This window comes from Microcebus murinus, chromosome 13 (genome assembly GCF_040939455.1).
Source record: "Microcebus murinus isolate Inina chromosome 13, M.murinus_Inina_mat1.0, whole genome shotgun sequence".
NCBI lineage: Eukaryota > Metazoa > Chordata > Mammalia > Primates > Cheirogaleidae > Microcebus > Microcebus murinus.
In genome coordinates, this window is record NC_134116.1 from 7,313,691 (window position 1) to 7,327,726 (window position 14,036).

Here is a 14,036-nt window from a genome sequence, read left to right on the forward strand (position 1 = left end):
CCACCTCTGGCCTCTCAAGCCAGCGTCACTCTCACTGGTCCCTAGGAGAAGGAATTCTCCAACTGGTGAGGGCCAGAACAGATCTGAGCTGGGAGCCTGGATTCAGCCTGCCCCAGCCTCAGGTCTCTGGGTAGGTTCCAGCAGGGCAGTGCCACGCTGTCCAACTGAGTCACAGACGGAACTGTATTTCCTAATGGCTGCGTCTGTAAAGCTGACACCTATACCCCCTCAGCCTGACAGCAGTGTCACGCTCTCAGCTGGCTCTGCACATGTTAAAGGATGTCATTTATTTGTACCCTACCCGCTTAATATCCCAACAATACTTATTTTGGGGGGTTATGGTGAGAACTGACATCATGAACAAAAAGCACTTGATACAGTAGCCAGAACATAATAAGCGGCCAAAAAAAATCATGCCTAAGTTGATTTTATTATTATAATAAAAATGCTGCTTTTTATTATCATTATTAGCAACCACAAAGTATAGCAAGAATGAGATACCACCTCACACTAAGCAGGATGGCTATTATCAAAAACACAGAAAACAAGTCGGTGGGGATGTGGAGAGAACAGAACCCTTGCGCACTGCTGGTGCGAATGTGAAATGGGGCGGTCGCTATGGAAAAGAGGATGACGCTTCCTCGAAAATTAAATATACAACTACCATCTGATCTAGCAATTCTATTTCTGGGTATACACTGAAAAGAAATAAAAAGACTTGAACAGATACTTATACAACCATGTTCTTAGTAGCATTATTCACAATACCCAAGGGGGGCAAGAAACTCGAGTTTCCATCCACAGATGAATAAATAAAATACAGTATATACGTACAATGGAATATTATCCAGCCTTAAAAAAGAAAGTATTAATAATTCTGTCACATGCTACAACATAGATGAACCTTGAGCACATATGGTAAGTGAAATAAGCCAGTCACAAAAGGATGAGTACTGTATGATTCCACTTATATGAGATCCCCAGAGTAGCCAAATTCATAGATAGAGAGAACTCCCAGGGGCTAGAGAGGTGAATGGGGAGTTAGTGTTTAATGGGGACAGATTTCAGTTTGGGAAGATGAAAAATTCTGGAGATAGATGATGGTGAGGGTTATACAACAATGTGAATATACTTAATGCCACTGAACTGTGCACTTAAAAATGGTTAAAATGGTCGGTTGTATGTTCTGTATGTACATGTTTATATACAACTAAAAAAAAAGTGTGTATTGTTCCTAAAAAGTCCAATACCAAAGAACTTTACAAAAAAGGGCTGCCTGCTACCTTATTAAAATATTCATTTTTTGATGTCCCTGGTGAGAAAATATTTTATATCAAAATTGTCATATTCACATTTATAAATTTTTTTCCTGCTACCTTAAAAAAAATAAAATAGCAGCAATTAACATTCATCGAGCTCCTACTCTGTGCCAGGCACCATAGAACATGCATGCCATACAAACCTTAACAACCCCCACAAGACCTCAAGAGGTGAGGAATCATCATCCTCATTTCACATCTCAAACACCTGTGACTCTGAGGCTAACTCACCCAAGCCCCAAGGCAGAGATACAGTTTTAAACACACTTTTTCCACACTTCCCTATTTATCTGTTATTCTCTATAAAATTGCTCTTTTCCCCCAGGACAATCAGAGAAACTATATTACCCAATAGTATCTTTCAAATATGGAGCAACATGTAAGTAAAGTTATGACATTCATTTAACAAATCCCAACAGCCCCTCCATCCACTCACGCTCCTCCCCTTTATGACACTATTTTTGAAATTGCATCTTACTTTTCCATCTCCTAAGAGGGCATCCAACCAAGGTCAATATATAGCAAATTCAAACAAATGAATAAATAAATCCAATGTAAGCTCCTTAAAGGCAAGAACTATATAGTTATATTTATAAAAACCAGCAGTCTTTGCAGAGTTTCTTCAGCAAAGGTTCTACAGCAATAAATAATGCTGATTCATGGAATGAGGAATGGTTGAGCAATACTTGTGTTCAGGGAAATCAAGAGTATACATTCTATAACATATATTTGCTGTAATAGTCTATTATTCTGTAAATACAGAGAACATCTGATCTGGCTGGGCATTCAAATCACCAGCTTTACAGAATTTTCACAGCCATATCCTTGTAACATAAGTCACAAACCGCAATCCTCTGAGAGAACTTGCAATTTCACAATGTGAATGACAGCTAAGCGGCAATAAAAGCATGCCAAAGATTGCTGTTCTCCTTCTGGAAGGATCATTTTTATAAAGTCAGTAAAAACAATGTTAAACAACTACAGGAAACATAATGAAAGTGACACACTTTAAAATTAGTACAAAGAAAATTACTTAACTGGATATGATTGGCAAAAGTACCCACAGTAATAAAAATTAAATACAACCTGAATATTACAAACTCCAAGTTCTAACACTAGTTCTAAAAAAGGATAAATTTTATTTCAATATAAAAGTATAACTGCAACAATAAAAACTAACAGATTTGAGGTGTTTCTCTTTGCACCTAAAAAATGTTTCCATGGAAGAAAACACCCTGACCCCAGCACCCAAATATGGGAATAAGGTGAAAATCAATGCCCTCCAACGAGAACTTTAGCATTAAGACCACGTCATCTACACAAGTTCAAGTAGAAAACAAACTATGCTGAGCTCATCTCTTTCTTTCTGCTCCTCCTCATCCATTCCACCCACAGGCCAGGCTTGGCCACTTACCGCTGGCCTTGATCTCGCGCACGTAGTTGCTGGGGAACCAGCCTGTCCGGCCACCATGTGTGCCCTCCCACCAGCCTCCCTCCTCCACTCGGGTGACATGAATGACATCCCCCTTTGAGAAGGAGAGCTCGTCCTCATTGGTCTGCTGGAAGTTAAACTTCGCTCTCACTACCAGTTGATTGTTGCTATGATCGGTCATGTCCTAAAAGAGGGAGAGGAATGGGAGAAAAGTTACACAATGCAGAGCAGCAGATCCATGTTTACAGTATGGCAGTTCCTCGCCCAGTGCACCGTGAGTACCCACCCTGTTCCACCCTCAAGAGGACATCCTCTTGATGCTTTAGAAGGTCTTGCTCTGCACTGTTCTGCCTATATAAACATACACACACTTTCACATACATTTACATGGAATTATATAATACATATTTCTCTACAAGTTATGAAAAGTTCCTGCAGTACTTATCGTTCCTTAAATAACTGCGTAATATTATACTGTATGAATGTACCATTAATTATTGAATCAGCTCTCCATTAATGGATCTTCAGGTTACTTCCAACATTTTACCATATGCCATGTACAGTATTTTGTAAAACAAGGCTACATTAAAAATATCTGTATATTTATCTTTGAACATACCTGTAAATAAGTCTATACATTAACTTCAGGTCAGAAAACACAGAAGATAACATTTTTAAATTTTCACATATATCTCTAAACTGTCCTCCAAAAAGGTTCTACAAATGTACACCCAGCAACATTCTCACCAATAGTATCTTAAGAGTTCTTATTTCATCAAATTTTCACCAACACTAGATATTGCCAAAGATATTTATTTGTGCTAAACTGAGGGGAAGAAATGGTGCCCTATATTTTAATTTGTAGTTTTCTCAGAGACTGAGCATATTTCCAGATCTCTCAGAGGTGGGAAGAGGTAAGCAGACCAGGCAACGGTTTCCTTTTGATTTCCACCTACCCTGGACTGGGCTCTGAGGAGTCTGGCAACCCAAAGCTGCTGAAGGGGGCAGACCAAAAGAAATCCCAGAAGCTTGCCCTTGCTGGCCACAGGGTGAGAAAGGCAGTCCAGCATTTCCCCACCTCCACCCAGCCACAGGGAGGACCTTGGCCCAGCGTCTCCCCACCTCACCCAGCCACAGGGAGGACCCAGGCCCAGCGTCTCCCCACCTCACCCAGCCACAGGGAGGACCCAGGCCCAGCGTCTCCCCACCTCACCCAGCCACAGGGAGGACCCAGGCCCAGCGTCTCCCCACCTCACCCAGCCACAGGGAGGACCCAGGCCCAGCGTCTCCCCACCTCACCCAGCCACAGGGAGGACCCAGGCCCAGCGTCTCCCCACCTCACCCAACCACAGGGAGGACCCAGGCCCAGCATCTCCCCACCTCCACCCAGCCACAGGGAGGACCCAGGCCCAGCATCTCCCCACCTCCACCCAGCCACAGGGAGGACCCAGGCCCAGCATCTCCCCACCTCCACCCAGCCACAGGGAGGACCCAGGCCCAGCATCTCCCCACCTCCACCCAGCCACAGGGAGGACCCAGGCCCAGCATCTCCCCACCTCACCCAGCCACAGGGAGGACCCAGGCCCAGCGTCTCCCCACCTCACCCAGCCACAGGGAGGACCCAGGCCCAGCGTCTCCCCACCTCACCCAGCCACAGGGAGGACCCAGGCCCAGCGTCTCCCCACCTCACCCAGCCACAGGGAGGACCCAGGCCCAGCGTCTCCCCACCTCACCCAGCCACAGGGAGGACCCAGGCCCAGCGTCTCCCCACCTCACCCAGCCACAGGGAGGACCCAGGCCCAGCGTCTCCCCACCTCACCCAGCCACAGGGAGGACCCAGGCCCAGAATTTGACACACACCCTCTCCTACACTATCAGGCTCATCATCACTTCTCCCCATCCAGCAACAGCAGGCTCCATGATGGCAGCAGCCAAATCCCAGCAGGAACTAGGCCCACACCAGGTGGATGAAGATGAGTAGACACCACCACAAGGCCTTGGAAATTAAGCAGTCACTTGGAGTAAAGCCAACTAATACCTAACAACAGCCATAACTGTGGCACAAAACCTAACTGTGCTATAGCCTGATAAGACAGAGACTGAATCAGGGTCCAACATTCTTCCAAGTTCTAGAATAAATCAAAAACATTCCTCATCCGATAAACAGGAAAATCACAACTTGAATGAAGAGAGACAATCAACCAATGCCAATACCAAAATGAAATGAAGCAGATGTGGAAATCACTGAAAATGGTTTTCAAGCAGCCATCATAAAAAGGCTTCAAGAAACAATTACAAGTTCTCTAGAAACCAACAAAAAGAAAAATCAAAAACCTCAAAAAAAATAGAACTTATAAAATTTACACAAATTCAACAACAAAGAGAAAGCAGACTGAAAAAATTAAGCAGAACCCCAGGTACTTGTAAGAAGTAGTGAAAGATCTATCACTACTATCACTAGCCTCTGAAGCAGAATTTGAGAAGGAGGGCAAGACTAAAAAGCAGCACAAAGAAATATGGTTGAAAATGCCCCAAACTGGGCAAAAGACATAAGTATATTGATTCAGGAACCTGAGCAAACTTCAAGTAGTATAAACTTAAAGAAATTCAGACCAAGTCATACCATAATTAAACTTCTGAAAACTGAAGAAACAAAGAATCTTAGTATTACAATACAATAGACATCTGCATAATACAAGATCTCAATAAATTTACCTCCCATGCACCCTGTCTCAAGGAGTTAGAGAAAAATGTGCTCCTATAAAATAAGGGGATTAATGAAGATAAAAATGAAAGCATGGAGAAAGAGGTAAAGGAGACCTACACGGGTCAGAGGGAGTCTCCGAGGTGAGGAGGAAGGAATCTCATAGACAACAGCTGTACAAGAGCCTGGATCACAACCAAGAGAGTTTAAACTAGGTCACAAGGCTTCAAGAGCATTCTTGGGAAGATGAAAGTAAAAAAATACCTAAAATGTTTGAATGTACTGAGATTCTTAGAAATAGGCAAAAGACCAGGTCTATAACCTACAAAAGTTGTTGATAGAAAAGTAAATAAATGATAATTACTAATTCCAGAAAACAAAGTATTAGGAAAGGAAGAAGACTCAAAGTGTGTGTGTGTGTCTGTGTGTGTGTGTGTGTGTGTGTGTGTGTGTGTGTGTGTGTGTGTATCATGGCTCTGCTATGAATATTATTTACCTAGTCATAATACTGTGATCCTAAACCTTGGTCTAACTCAAAACATGGTGGAAACTGGCCATGGGGAAAGTGGGACTAGAAGGCAGGGCCCCACGAGGGAAGAGCACTAGCCCCTCCTCCACTGCGGGCCCACTGATCACACTCCAAATTAAGCAAAAAAAAACAAAAAACAAAACAAAAAAAAAAACAAGAAGAGGCATTTAGAGACACACAGGTAAATACCTAGAAAGAATCAATGGGAAAAAAATCAAAAGTGCTTGTCTTCATTGTTTTATTTCCTAATAGCAAGAAATTCCTTGATTCTAAACTATGGGCATGTATAACTAACTAAATAAGAAGAAAAAGCATCAGTGATGGGGCTTACTGCAGATCCTCAATAAGGAGAAGCTGACAACGTTACTCTCAAATATGTAATACTTACTATCTAGTTAAGTGTGTTTACAGATGAATATTAATTACAAATTGAATGAAATTAAATATTTCACACATGTTTAAGATTTAATGAAGAAATCTCTCTTCAATGCCTGGAATGAAAGTTCCAGGTGGTCACCATCAGCTCAGACACACTGCTCAGGGCGAATCTTACTGTTAAGTTGCAGGGTAAAGTTTGCCACTGCAAATGAAGCATGCTTCTAGAAGTGTCATGTTTTTCTTGTTCTCATAAGGTAAAGCATTACCCGAGCTCACTATGCTGTATCATTTTCCTCTTTTTGCAAACTATTATCATCACTCAACAGCTCTCTACTATGATATTCACCACTTCTCCTTTCTGTAACTAATCCAAAGTCACCTGGGCAAGCTGGCCCATCCTGGTGATGTAAATTCCAACATCACAACCATGGACAGCAAAGGGACACACGTGCAAGGCAGGCCCCTCCCTAAATTGACAGCCCTCCATCCAACCCCATGGGCATAACACCAGCCTGGACTAAGCACGAGGGAACTGAGGACATGATAAACAGGACACTCTGCACTTACCTCATAGGCATGGGTGAAAACACAGGTGGCTCTCTGAACTCAAGGCACAAGTGGGAGAAGCAACCCTGACTTCTCATTCATTTTCATCAACAAAACCCCCCAGCAAGGAAAGGACAAAAGCTTAGAGAGGGAAGCAGAAGGTACAGAGACCAGGGAGCCATTCTAGAGCCCTATGAAATTTCCCAATTCAACAGATTTCCATTCTTTAGTGGTTATTATGTTGAAGAATACGTAGGTTTCTTCAGTCATGATATTGCTCCAAGGACACACTGTTTAAAGAGCACACATGCCCCAAGGGCTACTCTACTTTGCTCTGTCTTGGAGACAGGGCAAAGGATGCACACTCCATAGCACCAATTTCAGCCTAATCTCATAGGGGCTGAGGAAAAAGGGCTCTATCCACTGCCATTAGTGTCACAGAAAGCTGTATATAATCAATATTTTATTTTTTTTTCCTTTCCCTTTTTTAAACAGCTCTCCTGAAACTGTAGCCTATCTGGTTCATCATGACAGTCCATGACAGCCTAAATCACTATGCATTGAGCAAAAGAAGTCAGTTGTAAAAAAAAAAAAAAAAACTATATGCTATAGAATCCCATTTACATAAATACAAAAAGCAAGTGAACTCATCTTTACTATTAGCAATCAGGACAGCACATGCCCTTGGGAAAAGCAAACCCAACCAAGCGTCCAGGGGCTGGTCATGTTCTGTCTCTTCCTCTGCTCTGGGTGCTGCTCACTGGCTTTGTAAAACCTCATCAAGCTATATGCATACGACACATACACTTTTTTATATGTCAACACATATACTTTTTTATATGTACATTGCATGTCAATAAAAGTTAGTAAGTGAAGTGGACTGAAGAAAATTCCTCCCCAGGCTCTAGCAAAAGGGAAAAGTGATCCTAACCAGACAGTAAACTACACCCACCATGTCTCTTCTTAATGGACTCTCAATTCATACAGCTAAACCACCACCCACCAATATGTTGCAAATTCAACTTAACCAAGTACTTTATTTTACCCACTGTTCTGAAATTATCCTAACAATCCCAAACTGGGACATCCTAGAGCGCCACCTTCACACAAACTCCAACTTCTTTGAAGTTCTCTACAACAACTACCTCTACCTATAATTTCATTTATAGAAGAAAAGCTTGTCAAGAAGTAAAGACCCAATTCCTCCTCCGTTTACTATTAATATTTCCCAGTGCTCTGATCTTGTGTAAATATCTATCTTCTCTAAGCTTCAGTTTCCTCATAATGTATTTCATCCAACAGAAGATGCCAAAATTAGACATGCCCTGTTATTTTATATTCTACCAAGTACCATCAATTAAAGTATGTCATACCATCAACTGTAAGACACATACTACTTTCAGATGTGTTCAAATGTTTAAAAAGAAAAAGGTCTTCAAATTAATAAAATATGGTATGTTAAAGATGCACAGTATTTTTCATGTTTATTGACAAAGGGAATTAAAAAGACTTAACCAAAAAGATTTTAATGTAACAAATACACTTTGTGAACTCATACCAAAGCAAGGTTACTTTCCAGCATTAGGAGGATGCCAGAAGTCCAGGCCTCTGGCCCCTGGCCCCTAGAGGTGGTAGGAGATCCCAGGGACAGGAAATACTTTAAGAGATCTAGTCCTTCTCTCAGAAATGAAGGCTGGCGGAAGCAACCACCTCACAAATACTATCCCCAAATTCTGAGATTGTCAAGAGCTCACCTCATGCTTAGCAGTGAACAGATGGAAGACTTGTGGGCATGGCAGTGATACCAGAAATTCCAGAGGATCAACAAAAGTTCTTTTGAATAAAAAAGTACAAAATCAAACCTTATCTATGAGAAAAACCATATACTCACATCTACAGCCCAGGTCTGCCACATTCTTAATTTAAGTACCGAGTTTGTTTCTGTGGGTAAGAGGGATATCACAGAGCAGAGTGGGATAAAGAGCTCAATTTATTAATAGCTAAGGGTATCTGAAAGGGGGTAAGAAGAAATCTCCCACAGAAAGGAGTAATCAGGGAACAACGGAGAGACAACCAAATGCAAAAGTTAAAACCTGCATTTCAGTACAAAGCAATAAATAAAACATCAAAACTAAATAAAACATCAAAACTATTCAAATCAGCCTCTAATCCAAGGCAGGAAAACTATCCTGGAGCAGTGGAGTGCCAGTGTCACAAATTAAAAACAAGTTTATGAGAAAAACTAGCAACTAAGGTGATGGTCAGGTGAGATGTTCTTAAACTGAAAGAAATGGCAGCAATGAGTAAGCAACGTGTGAGCAAAGGAATTCAAAAGAGTACCCTTAAAATACTGATCCTTTTTGAGGGATGTGAGTGTCTTACACAATTTCAAAGCTAAACTTTATTTTAATGAGATCGCAAAACTGACTTTCCAGAGACTACAAATTGTCCTTTTAGCTTAACTTGTCATTATGGAAACTTTCAAACACATGCAAAAGTAGAGAATGATAGATGGCCCTTTATGTGCCCACCACTTAGCTTTAAATAAGCATTGTGCCATTCTTGTTTTATTATAAATTTTTAATCCAAGAAAGCTATCTCAAAGTGCTATTATTAAACTAAAAACAGAAAAATCTAACGGCAAAGAAACAGTCGTTCTCTCCCAACATGGTAAGAACAGTCTTGCCATGTTTCATAAAGGAGAAGTCAGCTCACTGGCAGCCAATCAAGAGACCAATCACAGCCACGAAAGACTTCACACAGGCCAGAGAGCTGAAGTCTTTTTACTTTTAGTACAATTTATAATTTCTCTAGCTAATGAAAAATCCTATACTTATTATGATCTCAGTAACAACCATTATCAACATTACATTTAACTTTATTTTACTTAAAATCATACATTTACAATCGAGTCCCCCTTTACTCAAAAAGAAAAAAGAAGATGGAAATTGCCATGGGTAAACAGGCGAGACAGCAAATACTTCTTTACCAAAAGCATATCAATTTCTCTTATGTTTTCCTCATTTATTTTATGTAAGGCTAATTTAAAATCTGTTTAAAGTAGTTTGTATATTTCCCCTTAATTTGGAATCATGGTTCCAATGGTACTCCACAAAATTCCTCTAGCACTAAACACCTATGTGGCAGACGGAATGGCCATTGCTAGACATCATGGGGTTGCTGAGGACTGCAGGAGTCAGGTCCACACAAAGCAGAGAACAGGCTGGGCAGGGTCAGGTCACTCGGCACAGGTGGCACTGCACGCAGATGCAGACCAAGAAAACACAGCAACAGGAGTTATGTTGAGTCAAAAAGCTCAGGAATATAAAAAAATTATATACCTTTCTTGTCTTTAAGTTTTCAACACTGCTTTGTGAACTATATCCAAATATGTTTCCTACTGCAAAATACAACTCTATCAAAATTAACTTTTATTTCTCAAGGGTTACTACTAGCTCACTTAGCAATATTCCTTTCTGTGTTAAAGCAGAGGAAAAGCCATGGTCCACTAAAAACTCTACAAGTTTTCTTTAAACTCACATTCAATGATCATTTTATATTTCTAACATTAAAAAAATTTACTAAGATGTTGTATGAAAGAGTAGTCATATCTCTGGCATCTCATCAAAATAACTGCCAACCAGCCACTGGTTGACAGGGCGCGTGTACCGCGATAGTGGCCAGCGGCCAGGAGCTCTGCCAGGAGGGCCTCCTCGCAGGTACGCTCCAGTCGGTCCTGTTCGTAGCCGTTCCCCAACTCTTCACTCCCAACTTCACTGTTACATTTGGTGTTCTTTCCTCACAACCTGTGTCCTGAGCATTTAAAAATGGATCTTTCTTCACATTCCAGGATGACTGTTCATCTAAGTTTCTTTCCCCAAGTCACAATAAGTTACCATGAGCAATTTCCTCCTTTGTAAACTACATCCTGACTTACTAAGCACCCTAAGCCACACTTTCATGAAAAGAAAAAAGCTACCATTGGCTTCTTTTGTTTTAATCATCTCTTCTTTGTGCAAGTAAGTACATTTACATATATATTTCTGTACAATTGTGCACAGCAGATAATACAACTGACCAGGGTAATATTTTAAAGCATACATCTTTCTAGACAAGCAGAGTCATGAGTCTTGAAAATTAACAAGTTTTTCAAGAGTACTCATCAAGCAAAAATCAGGATTCAGTAAATCAGTAAGGAGCAAATCCCAAACCAGATTACAGGAACAATGGCGGGAAAGTCAAACCATCTTCTAGCTGTTTAATGCTCTGTTAACAGAGGCGTACGTACCCTTCCAGATACATCTATACTCACTCATATCCCCCAAACAGATTTGAATTTAAATAACAAAATCTCTCAAACTTACCAAACTTCGATACTGGCCCTGGAACAATTTTGAAGTCCGACTGTGTAAAGGCTGTGATCCCAGGGAGTCAAAAGACTTTATTCGATGAGATGAGGGCCGAGCACATACAGAATCACTTCCTAGTCCAATGTCTGAAAAGGTCACACAGAGACAGCTGAAACGCCTGATACTATGCACTCGCACCACACTCTAGACTTTAAAACTAGGGCAGCATGGAGGAACACACCAAGAGACCACAACAAAGCAGGCCATTTATGAAGTAAACAAAGAACAAATTCTTTGTCTGCTACATAAATAACTTGCATTATTTCCCCAATTACCTTTCTAGAAATTATTTGGAGATAACTATTAATCCATTCTTCTCTAGTATGATTTTTCAAAGTGTTTAAAATGTTTTATAACTATTTTTAATACTTTCCCCTTTACCTGAAAAAAACAGCCTCTCAAATTTGATTACATAGTGGAGAACAAGTACTCACTCTCCACTGCATCACCACCATAGGCCCACTTTTCCAAGAGTATGTGTCATGCAGTAAGCAGCAAGAATTATTTTGCAACAAAAAGAAAAGACTCTTATTCAAAACCAATAGAAAATCCTTGTGTATTTTTCAGCCAGAGAGAACCTTTTGAGGATTATTTCCTCAAAGTGAAGGCAGCACAGGCTCTACTCACCTCATGAAGCTGTTGAGAAATCAAAGGAAACAGATATTAAAAGACTTATTTATTTCCATTCTCTGATTCCCTTCATGATAAGATGCTCCACTTAGGCCAACCAACAAGTAAATAATAGCAACCCCATTCTTAGAAGTGATCAATTTTTTTAAAAAACAAAAACCAAAAGTTAGACTGTGAAAAAGTTTTCTAAAGAAACTACTGTTCCAAGATACTCAGCAATGTCCTACATCTTACAGGAGCCTTCTGTGAAAGCATCCCTAACCCGATAGTCTCCAGGTCCTCTTTTTCTGGCAGATCTGTTTGGATTGGCTTACACAGTGTCCTGTAAAATTTTGAATTAATTGCCAACATCTAAAAGTCTGAAGATATCACAGAAAAATTCAGATTTCCAGGTTCTCTTGATACACTTAGGATGCAGCAACCTTGGGTCTATAGTGCTTCATGGCACAACTGGCTCAGAGATGAGCAAGGCCTGCACCAAAATGTCCTTGCCCTTCAGTCCAGGTCCCTCCTGTGTGCCTTCCAGCCTGGTTCCATAGACAGCAGCATGTGGGAGCCCTATCCAACAACCTTGCTATCCCAGCAGTCTTGAATACTCCCAGGTCACCCACAGCACAGTACACTTTCAAGGTCCTGCTCAGGCCTACAAGTGTCTCCACAGAGTATGTCCTACTTGAGAACACAGTGCCTTATACAACCCAAGCCCAAATCCAGCTACGAAGGACACTGCCTGCAGATGCTGCCCACAGGAACCCCCCACATTGCTCCCCAGTGCTCTGCTGGCCCTGGCCTTAAGGAATCCTGAGGACATCCCCATCACCAGGCTATCTTCCATCCAGTTAAATGTATCCATTAATAAGTGCCTTGGAACACACATGGTTTTCTTTAAGTGACAGTAACAAGACAAGCACAGACCTTTCCCAAGAATGCCTACAGCAACTCCGGCAGCAGGCAGTCTTACTGCTGAAGTCAACCAGGTAAAATAGAACCCTAAGAAGAAATGGTCATTTCCATCACAATGACTCCTAAAACAAGATCAAGAACAAACAACCAACAAACAAAAACAAAATTTCCTTCTGAGAGGCATCACTAACAGTGTTTAAAAGCTAAAGGTACCAAGTCTATCTCACAGCTTCCAAATTGGTCTTCTTGGCAAAGAAGAATGCCACATATACTACATCCAATGCACAACTAATGATATCAAGAATATATGAGAAATACTTTTCATAAAGTGTAGGTAAAAAAAAAAAGGCCAACGAATGGTGACATATGCCCAAGAGCTACTGTCCCCCCCCTTCTATCACTACTATTTACTTGTAAATCACAGCACTTCAATCCCTGACTACTGAGGGCCATGGGACTGAGTGTATGGATTAAAGCCCTTCTCCTGTTAGTTTCTTCCTGTTAGCTCCTCTGCTTAAACTGCAGGGGGAGAAAGTGCCTTTGGTGAAGCTCAAAAGCAAGCACCCTCTGGAAAAATATTCAGCAGAGCAGAGGGGCCACATTAGGGATGACTTGTAGCTTTTATTTATCTGTGACATTCTTGTCCCTGTCTGCCACAGAGACCCGTATTGATTAGATGATTCACCACTAAAAACTTTGAGGCACAGATGAATACAAGCAACTTGCACACAGACACCCACACGGCAAGGAAACGCAAATATGCCACCCTCTGAGCATGCTCTCACAGCATTTCTTGTACTACATTCCAGTGTAATCTACTCTAAGCATATTTCTCTTTCTATATAATCCATAACTATAATACTTTTCTTCCTTATTATCTGTTTATTCATATTTTTATAATGTAGGGCTAGAGAAGGCAGTTTTGTCTAATTCATCGCCTTTATAAAATGCCACACTCATTTGCAAAACATCATTAAATAATGCAAAAATTTTAATTATTTATATTCATCTTTATATTCCTGCCCTTTAAATATTTGTCTCCTAGATACTTTCTTACGAACAGCCGTTAAGAGATGTGCAACTTTAAACTTCAGCAGTCAAGGTATGAAAATGCGACTGCATCAAACCTCTGCCTGGGGTCTCTGCCTGCTCCCAGCTGTGGGAGCCAGCACGCCTCACTCAGGAC

General features: G+C 41.0%; 1 protein-coding gene across 4 annotated transcripts in view; it reads right to left on the reverse strand.

Annotated features, from left to right (window-relative positions):
* ARHGEF7 (Rho guanine nucleotide exchange factor 7) overlaps positions 1-14,036 on the reverse strand; it is a 170,891-nt gene that overhangs the window by 84,922 nt on the left and 71,933 nt on the right. For all 4 annotated transcript variants that reach the window (XM_012751915.3, XM_012751920.3, XM_012751917.3 and 1 more), the window contains 2 exons: positions 11,273-11,403; positions 2,734-2,935 (listed from right to left, as the gene is read on the reverse strand). In XM_012751915.3, the coding sequence (XP_012607369.1) occupies positions 2,734-2,935; positions 11,273-11,403 (333 nt within the window). The remainder of the gene's footprint in view (positions 1-2,733; positions 2,936-11,272; positions 11,404-14,036) is intronic.